At 48.5% G+C, this 19,321-nt stretch overlaps 1 protein-coding gene across 5 annotated transcripts in view; it reads left to right on the top strand.

Moving 5' to 3' along the window:
* sox5 (SRY-box transcription factor 5) overlaps positions 1–19,321 on the top strand; it is a 278,595-nt gene that overhangs the window by 195,010 nt on the left and 64,264 nt on the right. For all 5 annotated transcript variants that reach the window (XM_078420000.1, XM_078420002.1, XM_078419999.1 and 2 more), the window contains exon 9: positions 15,172–15,318. In XM_078420000.1, coding sequence (XP_078276126.1) covers positions 15,172–15,318 — 147 coding nt within the window. The remainder of the gene's footprint in view (positions 1–15,171; positions 15,319–19,321) is intronic.

Genomic DNA, 19,321 nt, shown 5'->3' with positions numbered 1-19,321 from the left:
CTCTCTCTCTCTCTCTCTCTCTCTGTGTCTCTCCCTCTCTCTCTGACATCCTCTCTCTCTCTCTCTCTCTCTCTCTCTCTCTCTCTCTCTCTCTCTCTCTCTCTCTCTCCCTCTCTCTCTCTCTCCCTCCCCTCCCCCCCCCCCTCCGTGATTCATGCTCTACCTACAATCTATCCATAACATCACCTATCCAAAGCATCGCAAATGCTGCCTTATACAAAATAGAAGACTACAGTGACTCAGTGGGTCAGGCAGCATCTCTGGAGAACATGGTGATGTTTCAAATTGGGACCCTTCTTCAGTCTGATTGTAGGAGGAGGGGGAGGAAAGCAGGAAGAGAGGAGAGGCAGGACTAGGGGTGCCAACTATCTCACTCCTAAATAAGAGACAAGGTGATGTCAGCGCCCCACGCCCCTCGTGACCTCACCCAGCCAGCGGCCACGTGCTCCCGCTCCACCAATGGTGACCGCCCGGGCCGGGAGGCAGGTTGCTATGCATCCTCCGTTAGGCAGCGCCCAGGCCTCCGGACCTAGACTGTCCGGGCCTACAGTGTCCAGGCAGTGTCTGGGCCTACAGTGTCTGGGCCTACAGTGTCTGGACCTACAGCACCCGGGCCTACAGCATCCGGGCCTACAGTGCCTCCCGGGCCTAATATGGGACAAGGGCGGTCCCGTAAGGGACAAACCAATTTAGCCCAAAATACGGGATGTCCCGGCTAATACGGGACAGTTGGCAACCCTAGGCAGGACAGAGCATGGAGGATAATCTGTGGACGCAGCCAAGAGTTTGGTTTTGAAAGGTAGACGGTCGGAACAAAGGCCAGAGATAAAAGTAGGTGTGAGACAGACAGTTTGAAGAGTCGCGAGTTGTGAAGCTAGAGGAAGGAATGTAGGCGGGGTGCAGGAAGGAAGTGCAGATGCTGGTTTGCTGGTTTTCTGTCCTGGGCTTCTTCCACTGTCAGAGTGAGGCCCAACGCAAATTGGAGGAACAGCTTCCCCTCAGCTAACATTGATCCATTCTACATCACCTTGATCGTCGTCCCCTTTGATCTGTGTTTTCACACCTTGCCCTTTCATACCTCTAGTTTCCCTCTCCCCTGACTCTCAGTCTGAAGAAGGGTCTCGACCCGAAACATCACCCATTCCTTCTATCCAGAGACGCTGCCTGGGTTACTCCAGCATTTTGCGTCTGTCTTGAATGTAGCAGGAGGTTTGGTTTAGGGTTTAAGGTTAGGGTTAGCGATTTGTCGGAGCAAGTCTTTGAATGCATCGGTTGGCACTTTGTCGGGAGTGCCTTTTCAAGAGAGAGTTAGATTTAGCTCTTAGGGCTAACGGAATCAAGCGATACGGGGAAAAAGCAGGAACGGGGTACTGATTTTGGATGATCAGCCATGATCATATTGAATGGCGGTGCTGGCTCGAAGGGCCTAATGGCCTACTCCTGCACCTATTTCTCTATGAAAGGGTAATGAATGAAGTCTCTTTCTAGCTGCTTGGATAGACACACGAGGTCTGCGTAGATAGTATGAAAAAGGGCAAGGGATTCCTCCCAATCTTGTCTTATCTTCAACCGAACAGCGCAAACTGGTAGATAGTGTGGTCATTGATCTCCTTGCTTGTTGTCGGACCCGGTGTACATTTTGACTGATGCATTTGCTTGCAAATCAAACAGTGATTTCGCTTCAGAAATAATTCTCAGGCTGTGAAATGTCTTGGGGGTGATCTAAAGATATGAAACATGATACAGAGATGCACGTTCTTTCTTCACGTAATACCTCTCCCTGACACACGGCAAGAATGATAAATGGATCAAAAGAGAAACAACTGCTTACAAGCACGCACCATCTTTTTGCTCATCGTCTGGTAAGGGTATAGAATTCAACATTCTGTACAGTTTCATCAGACAGTGGCAGACAGAAGCAGCACGTTCCCTCTGATATATCCAAACCCCCACCCATCCCTACAGACCAAGGGCAATACTGAATAGAGTCATCGAGTCATAGTCATACAGCATGGAAACAAGCCCTTCGGCCCAACTTGCCCACATTGACAAACCTGTCCCATCTACATAAATCCCCCCCCTGCCTGCATTTGGCCCATACCCTTCCACACCTGTCCTATCCATATTTAGAAGGATGAGAGGGGATCTCATCGAAACGTATAAGATTATTAAGCGGTTGGACACGTTAGAGGCAGGAAACATGTTCCCAATGTTGGGGGAGTCCAGAACAAGGGGCCACAGTTTAAGAATAAGGGGTAGGCCATTTAGAACTGAGATGAGGAAAAACTTTTTCAGTCAGAGAGTTGTGAATCTGTGGAATTCTCTGCCTCAGAAGGCTATGGAGGCCAATTCTCTGAATACATTCAAGAGAGAGCTAGATAGAGCTCTTAAGGATAGCGGAGTCAGGGGGTATGGGGAGAAGGCAGGAACGGGGTACTGATTGAGAATGATCAGCCATGATCACATTGAATGGCGTTGCTGGCTCGAAGGGCCGAATGGCCTCCTCCTGCACCTATTGTCTATTGTCTGTTGTCTATTGTAACTGCCCATACTGTCTGAGATTTTATAGGGATCTGAGGGGTAACTTTTTCACGCAAAGGGTGGTGGGCGTTTGGAACGAGCTGCCGTCGGAGGTAGTTGAGGCAGGGACTATCGCAACGTTTAAGAAGCAATTAGACAGGTACATGGATAGGGCAGGTGTAGAAGGATATTGGGCAAAAGGCAGGCAGGTGAGACAAGTGTAGATGGGACATGCTGGTCAGTGTGGGCAGATTGGGCCGAAGGGCCTGCTTCCATGCTGTATGACTGTCTGCTCCGCCATTCAATCATGGCTGATCTATCTCTCCCACTCAACCCCATTCTCCTGCCTTCTCCCCAGTCACCCATACTAGTCAAGAATCCCTCTTGGAATCACACCGCCCCTAACCAACAATCAGACTATCAGGGAACCACCCTGCCTGTGCTCATCTGTTGTTGGCCCTGATTTGTCCTGGTTTTTCCTTGCTTCTGGTTCAACCCCCCTCCCTACAACCAGTCTGAAGAAGGGTCCCGACCCGAAACGTCATCTATCCACGTTCTCCAGAGATGCTGCCTGACCCGCTGAGTTGCTTCACCACTTTGCGTCTATCTTTCTTCAACCAAACTGCATGTGGGGGATATGCATGGTACCATAACGGTATCCGCGGGTGGCACGGTGGCACAGCGGTAGAGTTGCTGCCTAACAGCGCCGGAGACCCGGGTTTGTTCCTAACTAGGGCGCTGTCTGTACGGAGTTTGTATGTTTTCCCAGTGATCTGTGTGGGTTTTCTCCGGGTGCTCCGGTTTCCTCCCGCACTCCAAAGATGTCCAGGTTTGTATGTTAATTGGCTTCGGTAAAAATTGTAAATTGCCCCTCGATGGTGTTCGTGTATGAGGATCACTGATCGGCGCGGACTCGGTGGGCTGAAGGGGCCTGTTTTTGCACTGTATTTCTAAACTAAACTAAACATTGTAATGTGCATTTTTGAGTTCTCTTTTATATTAAGAGAAAAGCCCAAAGGTTTAAAAGAAAAAGGAAAGTAATTGAATGAGCAGCAGGATTGGGGACTAGCTTCCCCTATTGTGTGAGGCTTTGAATACAAGATGCCCGGGAGCATTCATAGTGTCAGGTGCTTGATTGATAATGAATTGGCTATAGATTTACCTCAGCGGCAGTGCTGAATACTGCTGGGGTCACCGTTAAGGAGGTTGACCTGTGAGTCTGGTCACACACTGAGAGAGCAGGTCAGTGTTTACGTGTCTTGCTTGGTTTAGTTTCAGTTTAGTTCAGAGATACAGTGCGGAAACAGGCCCTTCGGCCCACCGGGTCCGCGCCGACCGGCGATCCCCGCACATTAACACTATCCTACACCCACTAGGGACAATTTTTACATTTGCCCAGCCAATTAACCCACAAACCTGTACGTCTTCGGCCCACTGAAAGCCTCACTGACCATCGACCCCTGTACACGAGCACTGTCCTGCACACCACCTGGGACAATTTACAATGACACCAAGCCAATTAACCTACAAACCTGCACATCTCTGGCGTGTGGGAGGGTACCGAAGATCCCGGAGAAAACCCATGCAGGTCACGGGGAGAACGTACAAAAATCCGTACAGGCAGCGCCCGCGGTCAGGATGGAACCCGGGTGCTGTGAGGCAGCAACTCTACCGCTGCGCCACCGTGTCTCCTACTTCGGTCAGACACGGGAAAAGGGAGAGTGAGAGACATAGTTGTGGAAGTGGGGATGGGGGGGGGGGGGTGGGGGTGGTGGGGGGGAGGAGAAACCCACCCATTTATGGCCTGGCTATTGGAAAATAAATGACGAGAATATAACGCCGGGGATTGGGGGCCGGTGCGTGCACAAGCCCGGTTTTGAATGGAGATGGATGCACTGACTGATAAGCTGACGATGAGTTGGGAGCCCTTCAGTAATAAACAGAAACGCTGGCACTGTACAAAGGGGGTCAATTGAAGAGGTCATGTATCGTACGGGGAAGCAGATGCTGGAACATATTGTAATGGATTACCCTTCCGCGCGTGGATTGGCTTGTGAAGTGCAGATCAGCCAGCGCTTAATACTTTCACCCGAGCCGAGGAATGTAATGAATTTACCTCAATTGCAGCATCTGGACATGCTGTTGTTCCTGTGATTTGTCGTGCCTGCGGTACCTCTTTGAATGGGACGAGCAGAAGCTGGGCGGGGGATTAATTATGTGCCGAGGTGGTACTGGGCTTTAACCCTTTGTGGGACCCTTAACAATAGACAATAGACAATAGACAATAGGTGCAGGAGGAGGCCATTCGGCCCTTCGAGCCAGCACCGCCATTCAATGTGATCATGGCTGATCATTATCAATCAGTACCCCTTTCCTGCCTTCTCCCCATACCCCCTGACTCCGCTATCCTTAAGAGCTCTATCCAGCTCTCTCTTGAATGCATTCAGAGAATTGGCCTCCACTGCCTTCTGAGGCAGAGAATTCCACAGATTCACAACTCTCTGACTGAAAATGTTTTTCCTCATCTCCGTTCTAAATGGCCTACCCCTTATTCTTAAACTGTGGCCCCTTGTTCTGGACTCCCCCAACATTGGGAACCCTTTGTGTATGAATGAATGATACTTTATTATCGTCACATGCGGCAGGTCACGGTGATATTCGTTGTTTTGCACGCCCAAGGTATGCAAAGAGTCGCCACGTAAAGGGTGCCGGCAAAGTTACAAATGTCCTCCATTGTTCACTTCCTTCCCCCATCTATCACTTGCCAGGTTTTGTCCCGCTTCCACCTCTCTTTTCTGGCTTTATCCATCCCTCCCCCCCCCCTTCCCATTCCGACCAGACAGTCCATTCCCTCCGCAGATGCTGCCCGACCCGCTGAGTTCCCCCAGCACTTTGTGTTCTTGCTCAAGATTCCAGTGTCTGCAATCCCTTGTGCCTCCATTTCAATAACGCAGTGTCCCTTCTAGTCAACAAAGGAAAGCCCAAAACTATTTCTTTGAAGCCAAACGTAAAATGGCAAATAATTCCAGCGGTAGAGTTGCTGCCTCACAGCGCCGGAGACCCGGGTTCCATCCTGACCACGGGCGCTGTCTGTGCGGAGTTTGCACGTTCTCCCCGTGACCCGCGTGGGTTTTCTCCGGGATCTTCGGTTTCCTCCCACGCTCCAAAGACTCACTTTTACACAAGACGGTGTTATTATTCCAAAGACGTACAGGTATGTAGGTTAATTGGCTGGGTAAATGTAAAAATTGTCCCTAGTGGGTGTAGGATAGTGTTAATGTGCGGCACGGACTTGGAGGGCCGAAAAGGCCTGTTTCCGGCTGTATATATATGATATGATGATATGATTAAAATACAATCTGAAGAAGGGTCTCGACCCGAAACGTCACCCATTCCTTCTCTCCTGAGATGCTGCCTGACCTGCTGAGTTACTCCAGCATTTTGTGAATAAATACCTTCGATTTGTACCAGCATCTGCAGTTACATTCTTATATTATTAAAATAGAAACAAGGTATTGCAGATGCTGGTTTGAATAATGGACGAAAGGCACAAAATGCTGGAGTAACTCAGCGGTTCAGGCAGCATCCACGGAGAACACGGATAGGCAAGGTTTCTGGTCGGGACCCTTCCTCAGACTAATGGTGAAGGCTGGTATTATTAAAGTAATTGTCCGCAGTTCTACAGAGCTTCACCGACGTCAAGATATTTAGTTTTAGTTTTGGAGGTACAGCGTGGAAACAGGCTGCCTTTCATCCCGCCAAGTCCACGCCAACCACCGATCACCCTTATTCTACACACGGGGGACAATTCATGGAAACCAATTAACCTGCGTCTCTCGAATGTGGGAGGAGACCGGAGCTCCGGGAGAAAACCCACGAGGTCACAGGGGGAGGGAGCAGGTTCCACGCGCAGAGGGCTCCCGAGGTCGGGGTTCGAACCCGGGTCTCCAGCGCTGCGAGGCAGCTAGTCCACCGCAGTGCCGCCCGAGCGGAGGGTCACGCAGGGGGGATTCACATCGGACAAAGAACCCCTGAAGCCTCCGCCGGCAGTGCTTATCACACCCAGATTCCGACGGTTAATACGGGTGCAGCTCGCAGCGCCAGTCAGAGGCGCCGGCCGGTGTGATCATGGCACGATGATCTGTCTTCTGATGCTGTTTGAGCGATGAAAATTGGCCGAGACCCAGGGGAGCACATCTCCAGTGCTTGCTGGAGCGGATCACTGGAGCCATTTATGACTGCCTGGTGGGGCAGATGGCCCTTGGTTTATTGTCTGCAAGGCAGCACTACCTCTGAAGGCATTGGCACGGATCGAGTGCCTCGCTGTTGTGCCCGGGCGTAAGCTCACGGAATCGACGCAGAAGAAGTCAGTTGTCTTCGATTGAAATCTCGCCACCTCTGAGCGGATTGACAAAGCCCGTTTTTTTTTTCTTTTACCTTTCTCGCCAGTGGTTTTTTAATTTTTTTAAAAAAATCGTCCAGTATTCAACTAGGCAGCCTGTAAATCACATCTAGCGTTGTGTGAAACCGCGTGAAACTAAAGAAGGCAGCTTAACCAACAGGGTTCAAATGTCGGCTCCTTTGAAGCATTGCAAAGGTGGTTAGTTTAGATTAGTTGAGAGGTACAGCGCGGAAACAGGCCCATCGGTTTTGATCTTCAGGTTCTGCCAGGCGGTCGCCGACTATATCTGTGTGTCACAGAGACACGCAGCATGGAAACAGGCCCTTCGGCCCAGGGAATCCATGCTGACCCTTCATCGCCCATTTACATTAATCCTGGACATGAGGAACCGCGGATTCCGGTTCACAAGACGTGAGTCTGCAGTTCCCGTGGGCGCAGCGGTAGTGTCGCTGCCTTACAGCGCCAGAGACACGGGTTCGATCCTGACCACGGGCGCTGTCTGTACGGGGATTGCCATTGGCGAGATACAGAGGAGAACCTCTTCAAAGTCGGCAAACCATGTTGAGATTTCACAGTGGAGCAGTAAAATGGAAACATGAGGAACTGCAGATGCTGGTTTACAAAAAAAGACACAAAGTGCTGGAGTTGCTCAGGTTTCGGTGTTAATTGAAGAAGCGCGTTATTTCACAAAAACATAAATGGAACACGCAGAAAAAGTAAGAAACTACAGATGCTGGTTTACACATATAAAAAGACACTAGTAACTTGGCAGATCATGCACCATCTCTGGAGAACATGGGTCGATGTGTTTCGGGTCAGGACCCTTCTTCGTACCGGGAAGAAGTCTTTACGCCTCCATTGTTACGCCCTACTACAATCAGTCTGAAGAAGAGTCCTGACCCGAAACGTCACCTATCCATCTCCTCCACAGATGCTGCCTGACCCGCTGAGTTACTCCAGCAATTTGTGTCTATATCTATTTTCTTAGCTTTGCTGTCACAGTTGAACGAGAGTTCACTTAAGTTGCTTGCTGGGGTCATCTTCAATGAGTTGGGAGGTCATGTTGCAGTTGTATAAGATGTTGGTGAGGCCACATTTAAAGTATTGTGTTCAGTTCTGGGCACCATGCTGTAGGAAAGAGAAGATTTATGAGGATGTTTCCAGGACTTGAGGGTCTGAGCTACAGGGAGAGGTTGAGAAGGCTGGGACTCTATTCCTTGGAGCGCAGGAGGATGAGGTGTATAAGATCACGAGAGGAATAGATCGGGTAGATGCACAGAGTCTCTTGCCCAGAGTAGGTGAATCGAGGACCAGATTCACCAGATAGGTTTAAGGTGAGGGGGAAAAGATTTAATAGGAATCTGAGGGGTAACTTCTTCATACAAAGGGTGGTGGGTGGATGGAACAAGTTGCCAGAGGAGGTAGTTGAGGCTGGGACTAGCCCAACATTTAAGAAGCATGGACAGGTACATGGATAGGATAGGTTTGGAGGGATATGGGCCAAACGCAGGCAGGTGGGACTAGTGTAGATGGGGCATATTGGCCGGTGTGGGCAAGTTGGGTTTAAGGGGTGTTTCCACGCTGTGTCACTCTACGACTGCATGAGTGGTAACAGCAGGGGGCAGAAGAATTGGCCCCAGAGACTTTGGCTGGACTGTGAAATGAAGGTTTCAGAGGTGAGAAAGAACCGCAAACACTTGGCCCACCCAATGCCGATCATAGACTTCCATTTTTAGGAGCCGGACAGACCTGGGGATTTAGCTAATAACACGGCATCCTCACTTCTGCCGAGCAAGCTTTCATCAGCAGACAACTTAGTGCATTAATTAACTGTGATCACCACCCGATTATAACTGTGGGTCAACTAAAGATCATTCAGCATCATGGTCCATTTTTGTCATGTCTAATCAGCAAGCGGCCAACATAGACATACGCGATATATTTTCAAAAGACGTGTTTCTTCCTCTGGGTCTGAAGGAGATTTCCGATCCAAAACGACCTATTCTTTTTCCCCAGAGATGCTGCCTGTCCCGCTGAGTTACTCCAGCGCTTTGTGTCCACCTTCAGTATAAACCAGCATCTGCAGTTCCTTCCTACACACGCTTCTCAAAGACGTGCAAGTTTGTAGGTTAACCGGGCCTCCGTAAACTGCCTCTCGTGTGCAGGGAGCGGATGAGAAAGTGGGATAACATCGAAGTAGTGTGAACGGGTGATCGATTGCTGGCATGGACTTGGTGGGCCGAAGGGCCTGTTTCCATGCTGTATTTTTCAAGGGTTTTGAGGGTTACAGAATAATGTGAGTCATGGTTTTTTTTCCAAATCTGCCCCGATCAGCGATCACATCAGCACAATTCTACACACACTAGGGACAATTTTATACAATTTACCAAAGCCAAATAACCTAAAAACCTGCACATCTTTGGAGTGTGCGAGGAAACCGAAGATCTCCACGCAAGTCACAGGGAGAACGTACAAACGCCATACAGACAGCACCCGTAGACAATAGACAATAGGTGCAGGAGGAGGCCATTCGACCCTTCGAGCCAGCACCACCATTCAATGTGATCATGGCTGATCATTCACAATCAGTACCCCGTTCCTGCCTTCTCCCCATACCCCCTGACTCCGCTATCCTTAAGAGCTCCATCTAACTCTCTCTTGAATGCATTCAGAGAATTGGCCTCCACTGCCTTCTGAGGCAGTGAATTCCACAGATTTACAACTCTCTGAGTGAAAATGTTTTTCCTCATCTCCGTTCTAAATGGCCTACCCCTTATTCTTAAACTGTGGCCCCTGGTTGGGATTGAACCCGGGTCTCCATATTTCCTTCCATTCCCCGCATATCCATGTGCCTATCCAACAGTCTCGGAAACGTTTTGATCATATCCGCCTGAACCACCAGCCTAGTATGTTCAGCATTTTCTTGTTGTTCATCGAGATTGCCAGCATCTGCAGTTTATTTAATTCTCTTTTTTTCTGACGCCTTAGTCTTAATTTAGATGCAGTATATCTGTGAGCGCACAGCACACAGCTGTCAAAGGAAATGGTGAATGGGGCTTCAGTCAGTGTGGTTTAGTGTGTGTCTGCGTTAATGGGGAATAGGCAGCTGTCTGCCACAGACTGGCACTGAACAGCTGTAGGGATGTTCATTGTTACAGGTGACAAGTTCAGCTCCTCTACCTTACTCAAAGTGACAAAAGCACTGAGGATAATAGGAGCTCCTCGTGCTTGCTTGCTGCCTCCACTTAGACTGGAGCTGCCATTCCCATCAATGGCTGTAGGCAGTTGCTTTAGGCAGATTGCAACTTAATCCTCTAAAGCTGGATCAACAAAGAGACATGTTTGTGTGTGTATGTATGTGTGTGTGTGTACGCACGTGTGTGTCTGCGTGTTTCTGTGAGTGTAAACATGTGTCTGTGTGTATGTCTGCCTGTATGTGTGCATGCATGTGTGTGGGTATGTGTGTGTGTATGTGTCCGTGTGCATGTTTCCATGCATGAGTGTGTGTCTGCGTGTATGTGAGCATTATGCACATGTGTGTGTGTGTATCTGTATGTGTACGCATGTGTCTTTGTGTATGTCTGCATGTATGTGTGCATGCATGTGTGTGCATGTGTCTGTGTGTGTCCATATGTGTGTGTCTGCATGTATGTGTGCATAATGCACGTGTGTGTGTGTCTGCTTGCGTCTGTGGTTTCTGTGTGTTTGTACGTGTGTATGTGGATGTGAGTGTGCGATGTGTATTTGTGTGTACATGTGTGTCTGTGTTTGAACGTGCATGTGTGTGTGTGTGTGTGTGTGTGTGTGTGTGTGTGTGTGTGTACCTGCCTGCAATATATGTTTGCGTGTGCGAATGTGTAGTGTGTGTGCGTGTGTGAGTGTTAGTGATGCATGTGTGTGTTTGTGTCCATATGGGTTGTATGTGTGTATATCATTGTGTGTGTGTGTGCGTGTGTGTGTATGTACATGCGTGTTAGCAGTTAGCGGTGGCTGAGAATAAAACTGCTGTCACATGTCGTTAGTATTCCCTCTCTCTCTCTCTCGCCTCTCTCTCCTCTCTCTCTCTCTCCTCTCTCTCTCTCTCTCTCTCTCTCTCTCTGTCTCTCTCTCCCTCCTCCCTCCTCCCTCCCTCCCTCCCTCCCTCTCTCTCTCTCTCTCTCTCTCTCTCTCTCTCTCTCTCTCTCTCTCTCTCTCTCTCTCTCTCTCTCCCTCTCTCTCTCTCTCTCTCTCTCTCTCTCTCTCTCTCTCTCTCTCTCTCTCTCTCTCTCTCCTCTCTCTCTCTCTCTCTCTCTCTCTCTCTCTCTCTCTCTCTCTCTCTCTCTCTCTCTCTCTCTCTCTCTCTCTCTCTCTCTCTCTCTCTCTCCTCTCTCTCTCTCTCTCTCTCTCTCTCTCTCTCCTCTCTCTCTCTCTCTCTCTCTCCTCTCTCTCTCTCTCTCTCTCTCTCTCTATTTGATTGTATAAGCATGACCCCTTTCTTCCTACCCATCCCAGCTCCTAGTCTGACTCTGGGGCAATGGCATGTTTTTAAAAATTCCTCCACATCACGGTGACCCAGTTTAATTGTGTTCATTCATTATTCCTCCTCTCCTGCTCCTCCTTATCTTTGCCCCTCTCTGCGATCCTCTGCCCTTGCCCGGCCCTTGGCTGACCCACGGGGCGGTGGTTACTGTGTCACTTCCTTTATCTTCACCCTGAGCTGGCATGGCAGTCCAGTATCTCCCCCCCACCCTCTCCTCCCACCACCCACCCCTTGCGACGTTCACTGCCAGCGAGTGCTGTGGTGTAAAGTGGCCGCCAGGGCCTGTGCCTCCGGTCTCATCGCTGTGACGGCTCTTGGCTTCTGTAACGCGGCTCCATTCAAACGGCAGATCAGCTTTGAATCAGTGGGCCGGTGGTTACAAGAAGATGTCAGCGGCTCTCAGTGAAGCTCGCTTACTCTCCCGCACGCAACGCACCGAGACCATCAGGAGGACAAACCTAGTTACATTTTTTTAGTTGGGAGATACAGCATGAAACAGGCCGTTCGGCCCACCGAGTCCGCGCCGACCAGCGATCCCTGCGCACTAACACTATCCCACGCACACGAGGGACAATTGAACATTTATTCCAAGCCAATTAGCCTAAGAACCTGCACGACTTTGGAGTGTGGGATGAAACCGAAGATCTCGGGGAAAACCCACTCAGGTCACGGGGGAACATACAAACTCCGTACAGACGGCGCCCGTAGTCGGGATCGAACCCGGGTCTCTGGCGGTGTAAGGCAGTAGCTCTCCCGCTGTGCCACCGTGCCACCACTGTTTAGAGATATGCAGCATGGAAACAGGCCCATCAGCCCACCGAGTCCACGCCAACCATCGATCACACCCATTCACACCAGATATACGTTATCCCACTTTCTCATCCACTCCCTACGTACTAAGAGCAATTTACAGAGGGCCAACTAACCTATAAACCGCACGTCTTTGGGATGTGGGAGGGAAACCCGGAGCACCCGGAGAAAACCCACACGGTCACGGGGAGAACGGGCAAACGGGCACACACTGACGGCATCCCAGGTCAGGATGGAACCCGGGTCCCACACCCTGTGAGGCAGCAGCTCTACCCGCTGCACGCTGTGCCGCTGCCCAAGTTAGTTCCCAGCTGACTGATATTACCCACGAAGCAGAAACAAAAAGCCAGGCAGAAAATAAAACAGCGCTGATCTTTGTTAAACCATGTTTAAATATAGACGGCCTTGCACAGCAAAAGAATAGGCAGCAATGATGAGGGGCGGCCGATATCTGCTTCCTCAGTTTAAAGGGTGAGGTTAGCCAAAGAGCCCCCTCATTTGCAACCACATACCAAATGGAACATTATTTCCATGCAGCTGTCTGTGAACAGCCCAGAGTTGTGGGATCGCCAGTCGCTGCCCACTCTAGCCTGACGATACCCTGATCCCATTTGATCTCAGAAGCTAAGTAGGCTCAGGCCTGGCTAGTACTTGGATCCCATTTGATCTCAGAAGCTAAGTAGGCTCAGGCCTGGCTAGTACTTGGATGGGAGACTGCCTAGTAAGAATGCTAGGTGGTGTAGGTTCGGGTCTCGACCCGAAACGTCACCCATTCCCTCTCTCCTAGATGCTGCCTGACCTGCTGAGTTACTCCAGCATTTTGTGATACCTTCGAGTTGGTGTAGGTTTACGCCTCACAGCTCCAGAGACCCGGGTTCAATCCCAACCTTGGCGTTCTTTGCGTGGTGTCCGAATGTTCTCCTTGTAACCGCACAGGCTTCCTCCGGATGCTTCCGGCTTTCCGCCCACATCCCAAATTAGTGTGGGCGTGTAGGTTAATTGGCTTCAGTAAATTGTCCCCAGTGCGTTATAGAGAACTAGTGTTTGGGTGATTGCTGGTCGGCACAGACACAGTGGGCCGAAGGGCTTGTTTCCAGATTGTATCTCTAAACTATAAGTAAGGTAGTGCTGAAAGGGAATTGGAAACCCAAGTGCAAAGTATAGTCATAGAGTCATACAGCATGGAAACTGGCCCTTCAGCCCCACTTGCCCATGCTGACCAAGATGCCCCATCTACACTGGTCCAGGTTGAGGAGCAGCTACTTCCCAACAACCACAAGCTCTTGACTCCTACAAACACCAAATATACCATGAACTACAAACTGGCTTGGTTGCACTAGGGACCCAACTTTTTTACATTAATATTGGGGTTTTTTAATTTATTGAAATTTTGTGTTATCTATGAGTAGGGTTGCCAACTGTCCTGTATTAGCCGGGATATCCCATTTTTTGGGCTAAATTGGTTTGTCCCCGTACAGGACTGCCCTTGTCCCGTATTTGGCCCGGGGGCCACTGAAGGCCCAGACAGTGTAGGCCCGGAGGCCTGGGCGCCACCTATCGGAGGTTGCGTAGCAACCCGCCTCCAGGCCCGGGCGGCTACCATTGGTGGAGCGGGAGTACGTGGCGCTGGCTGGGTGAGGTCACGGGGGGCGCGGGGCGGTGACGTCACCTTGTCCCTTATTTGGGAGTGAGATAGATGGCAGCCCGAGTTATTGGCGACCCTCGGGGTATCTTTAATTGGACTTTACTGGACTTTACCTCGCACTAAACGTTTTTCACTTTATTATGTATCTGTACACTGTGGTTGGCTCGCTGGTAATCATGTCTCGACTCGATAACACGCAACAAAACGCTTTTCACTATGCCTGTGTACTCATGGCAAGCTAAACTAAATGTGAATACAATCAATGTGTAGGAAGGAACTGCAGATGCTGCTTTATGCCAAAAATAGACAAGAAATGCTGGAGTAACTCAGCGGGTCAGCTGGAGAAAAGGAACAAGTGACGTTTCGGGTCGAGATTCTTCTTCAGACTTTCAGGCCTGAGGATATGTTTCGACCTGAAACATCACCTATTCCTTCTCTCCAGAGATGCTGCCTGACCCGCTGAGTTACTCCAGCGTTTTGTGTCTATGAATACAATCAAGGCGTCCACACTGCACAGATAAAGGATAAAGGGTCACAACATTTAGTGCAAGATTTAACATTTATGATTGATTGATTGATTGATACTTTATTATCACATGTGTCATGTCAGAGTGTTTTGTGTTGCATACACAAGGTGGCTCCATGCGTAGTGGCACTGACAAAGTTACAAACTGTTCATTATAGTCCCAATGGTCCTCCTTTGTTCTCGGCTGCCCCCGTGTGTTCTCAGTGACGTGTCCTCGATCGAAGTCCGATAAAGTCCGATTAAAGATAGTTTGACTCATGACTCTTGAAAGGTTAAGCAAGATACTGCAACTGTGATGGCGAGAGCGGCTCGGTGGCGCAGCGGTAGAGTTGCTGCCTCACAGCGCCGGAGACCCGGGTTCCATCCTGACTATGGGTGCTGCCTGTACGGAGTTTGTACCTTCTCCCCGTGACATGCGTGGGCTTTCTCCGGGATCTCCGGTTTCCTCTCACACTCCAAAGGCCGCAGGTTATTTGGCTTGGTCTGAATGCAAAATGTCCCCTGGTGCGTGTGGGCTTGAGTTAATGTGCGGGGATCACTGGTCGGCGCGGACTCGGTGGGCTGAAGGGCCAATTTCCGTGCTGCATCTCGGAACTAAACTCAAAAAGGGGCAACATTTGGTGCAAGATTTAACTTTGAAGCGGGTTGAAAGATAATGTGACTCGTGGCCCTTGAGAAGTGGAGCAAGGTTCTGCGAAGGTGGTGGAAAGTTGTGTGTTTCTAAGTGACATGCATTGTTCCCTTTACAGCAGCTGTACGCGGCACAACTGGCAGCCATGCAGGTATCTCCAGGAGCCAAGTTACACAGCATGTCGCAGTCCAGTCTAAGCAGTGCACTATCATCCAACAACATCCAGGCAGAGAAACCAAGGAACAGCCCTCCGCCCAAGGGCAAGGTACGGTGGTGACCCATCTTCCAAAGCACGCCGTCTCTCAAATAACTCGCCAGTACTATTGAGGGATACGCAGACGCCAAGTGTTTCACACGGAGGATTAAGCGGCACGGTGGCGCACCGGTAGAGTTGCTGCCTTACAGCGCTTACAGTGTCAGTCACCCGGGTTCGATCCCGACTACGGGTGCTGTCTGTACGGATTTTGTACGTTCTCCCCGTGACCCGCGCGGGTTTTCTCCGAGATCTTCGGTTTCCTCCCACACTCCAAAGACGTACAGGTTTGTAAGTTAGCTGGCTTGGTATAAGTGTGGTATAACCGTCCCTAGTGTGTGTAGGATCGTGTTAGTGTTAGGATCGCTGGTCGGTGCGGACTCGGTGGGCTGAAGGGCGAAAGGCAAAAATGTGTAAATTAAATGTACACGTTTAAACAGGCGTGAAGTTGATCGCATTATTTAAAAAATACAGTGCCTAAATTTGATTTCGGTATTAATTAAACAAGCGGGTTATTTCAAAAACCAATAGCCTGTACTAAGAACTGCAGATCCTAGTTTATACAACAAAAAAAACGACACAAAGTGCTGGAATAACTCAGCAGGTCAGGCAGCATCTCTGGAGAACGCGGTAAGTGACACTTCGGGTCGGGACACTTCTTCAAACCTGTAATTCTTTTTTTTTTTTTTTTTTTTTAATATTTTTATTAAAAGTACGGTAAATTACAATAATGCAACAGATATATCTTAATACATTTTTTATACCCGCTTCATTTTTTTGAGCTTTAAGAAAAAGATAGAAGTAAAGAAGTAAGGAAAGAAAGTGCGCAAGAGTCGTGAAGTGCAAGAGAGTGTTGGAAAAGAAAGCCCCTTGGAAAAGAAGTAGAGAAGGAAGTAAAGTAAGAAAGTAGACCCTAGAAAAGAAAGAAAAAAAAAAAAAAGGGGTAGAAACAATCGCTCTATTATAACATTAAACTCCGCAGGAAGGGGACTACCAACCAAGTCTGTTTTGTTGTTTTACCTCCCGTTACCAGGTCCTGATACCATTTATTTATTTATTTCTTTGTAAAATTACTATTGCACCTCATGCTTGTAATAGGTCCAAAAACGTAGACCACGTCTTTTGGAATTGGATGGTCTGCTTTACCTGCTAAGAGGAATCTCATCTCTTCCAAATGTAGTGTTTCAAACATATTTGATATCCACATTTTTATTGTTGGTGTGGGCGCATTTTTCCAGAATTTCAGTATGAGCTTTTTTCCCATTATTAGCCCGTAATTAAATAAATTCTTCTGAAACACGTTTAATTCAGGGTTACCTTCCGATATTCCAAAAATGATCCATTCTGGTTTTGATACCAGTTTTATTTTGATTAATTTTGAAAAAATATCAAATATTTCATACCAGAATTTTTGGATTTTTGTACAAAAAACAAAAGAATGCGCTATAGTAGCTTCTTGACACAGACATTTATCACAAATTGGTGAAACATTCGGGAAGATTTTATTTAATTTAGTTTTTGAATAATATAATCTATGTAATGTTTTGAATTGGATGAGCGTATGTCGTACGTTGATCGAACATAGACAAATCATTTATACAATGGGAAAGAATGGGAATCAAATCGCTCGAAGATTTGTATGAATTGGGAAAATTACTATCATTTCAACAAATACAACTGAAATATAATTTGAAAAATAACCAATATTTTAAATATCTTCAAATTCGTGATTATCTGAAAAAATATACAAAAGATTATTATAATATGCCTTCCGACTTACTGGATGAAGCAATGAAGACAAAGGCGGAATCAGCTAATCTAATATCGTATTTATATAATATCATTTTAAACATAGCAATACCCACAACAGATGGAATTAGAAGAGACTGGGAACAAGATTTAGCTATAAAAATTTCAAAAGAGAGTTGGGATAATCATTTACTACAGGTGCAAACCTGTAATTCTACCTTGAATTAAATGTGTTCCAAACTTCTGTCGAAAGTGGGGAAATGGGAGAGAGAGTGAATGCAGAGAGATTAAATTATGGGGTCAGTAATCCAAAGGCCAGGTTTTACAATGCACAGACCAGAGTTCAAATACCATCCCGGTAACTGCGGGAAATCAATTCGGATTAACCCATGTGGCATTAAAGAAAATAGACACAAAATGCTGGAGTAACGCAGTGGGTCAGGCAGCATCTCTGGAGAAAAGGAATGGGTGACGTTTCGGGTCGAGACCCTTCTTCCAGACAAGAGTCCCCACCAGCCAACATGTCCCATCTACACTAGTCCCACCTGCCTGCATTTGGCCCATATCCCTCTAAACCTGTCCTATCCGTGTACCTGCCTAAATGCTTCTTAAACGTTGCAAATAGTCCCTACCTCAACTACCTCCTCTGGCAGCTCGTTCCATACGCCCACCACCCTTTGTGTGAAAAAGTTATCCCTCAGGCTCCTATTAAATCTTAACCCCCCCTCCCCCTCACCTTAAACCTATGTCCTCTGGTCCTCGATTCCCCTACTCTGGGCAAGAGACTCAGTGCGTTTACCCGATCTATTCCTCTCATATGTGTGTACTTTGGACGAGAGAGTCCACAGACCGAACATCCCAGTGGTTGCCCCCTGACCCAAATGGATAACTTGTGCGGGGGTGGGGTGGAATTTTTGCAGAAGGAACATCTGCGTGAGCTGCTGCTCTGAAAGATGTCAAGTCCAGCACGTGACCCAGTTGCCGGGAGCTGCCAGACAATCAGACTCGGCTCGTCCTCCATAACTCTGGTCATGGGGTTACTGCTATTTTGAGCCCTAGTACAGTGGCTCGGTGAAGCTCTGATGGATTGCTGCATTAATGGGTCTTTTGTTGTAGGACCCAATTAAAACCGTAAATGATGAGCGCCATTTGTGGCTTCGGATAGCTGGAAGTTTTCCACACGACTTAAAAGATTTGTCAGCACGAGTGTGCCGTCAGGCTAAACATCAAGTCTGCTCCTTCAACACAGAAGTCCAGTTTAGTTTAGTTTACAGACACAGCGTGGAAACAGGCTCTTCAGCCCACCGAGTCCGCGCCGACCAGCGATCCCCGCACACTAGCACGATCCTACACGTGAAGGACGATTTACAATTATACACAGGCCAATTAGCTTACAAACCTGAACGTCTTTGGAGTGTGGAAAGGCAACAGGAGCACCCGGAGAAAACCCGCTTGGTTACAGGAAGAACGTGCAAACTCCATACAGATAGCGCACGTAATCAGGATTGAACCCGGCTCGATTGTAATCATGTACAGTCTTTCCGCTGACAGATCAGAACGCAACAAAAGCTTTTCACTGTACGGTACATTACAGTTTAGTTTATTGTCACGTGTACCGAGGTACAGTGAAAAGCTTTTGTTGCGTGCTATCCCGTCAGCGGAAAGACAACACATGATTGTAATCGAGCCATTTGCAGTGTATAGATACATGATAAGGGACTAACGATTAGTACAAGGAAAAGCCAGCAAAGATAGACACAAAAAGCTGGAGTAACTCAGCGGGACAGGCAGCATCTCTGGAGAGAGGGAATGAATAACGTTTCTGGTCGAGACCCTTCTACAGACAAAGTCCGATCAAGGATAGTCCAAGGGTCACCAATAAGGCAGATAAATCTCGGTACACATGACAGTAAAGTAAACTAAACTAAACCATTGGACTGTACGAACAAGATGGCAAGACACGTGTGGTCACGGTGACGCAACGGTAGAGTTGCGGCCTTACAGCGAATACAGCGCCAGAGACCCAGGTTCGATCCCGACTGCGGGTGCTGTCTGTACGGAGTTTGTAAGTTCTCCCCGTGACCTGCGTGGGTTTTCTCCGAGATCTTCGGTTTCCTCCCACACTCCAACGACGTACAGGTTTGTAGGTTAATTGGCTTGGTAAATGTAAAAATTGTCCCTAGTGGGTGTAGGATAGTGTTAATGTGCGGGGATCGCTGGGTCGGCGCGGGCCAGGTGGGCCGAAGGGCCTGTTTCCGCACTGTAT

This window comes from Rhinoraja longicauda, chromosome 23 (assembly GCF_053455715.1).
Source record: "Rhinoraja longicauda isolate Sanriku21f chromosome 23, sRhiLon1.1, whole genome shotgun sequence".
NCBI lineage: Eukaryota > Metazoa > Chordata > Chondrichthyes > Rajiformes > Arhynchobatidae > Rhinoraja > Rhinoraja longicauda.
This window is presented reverse-complemented; position numbering and strand designations above follow the sequence as displayed.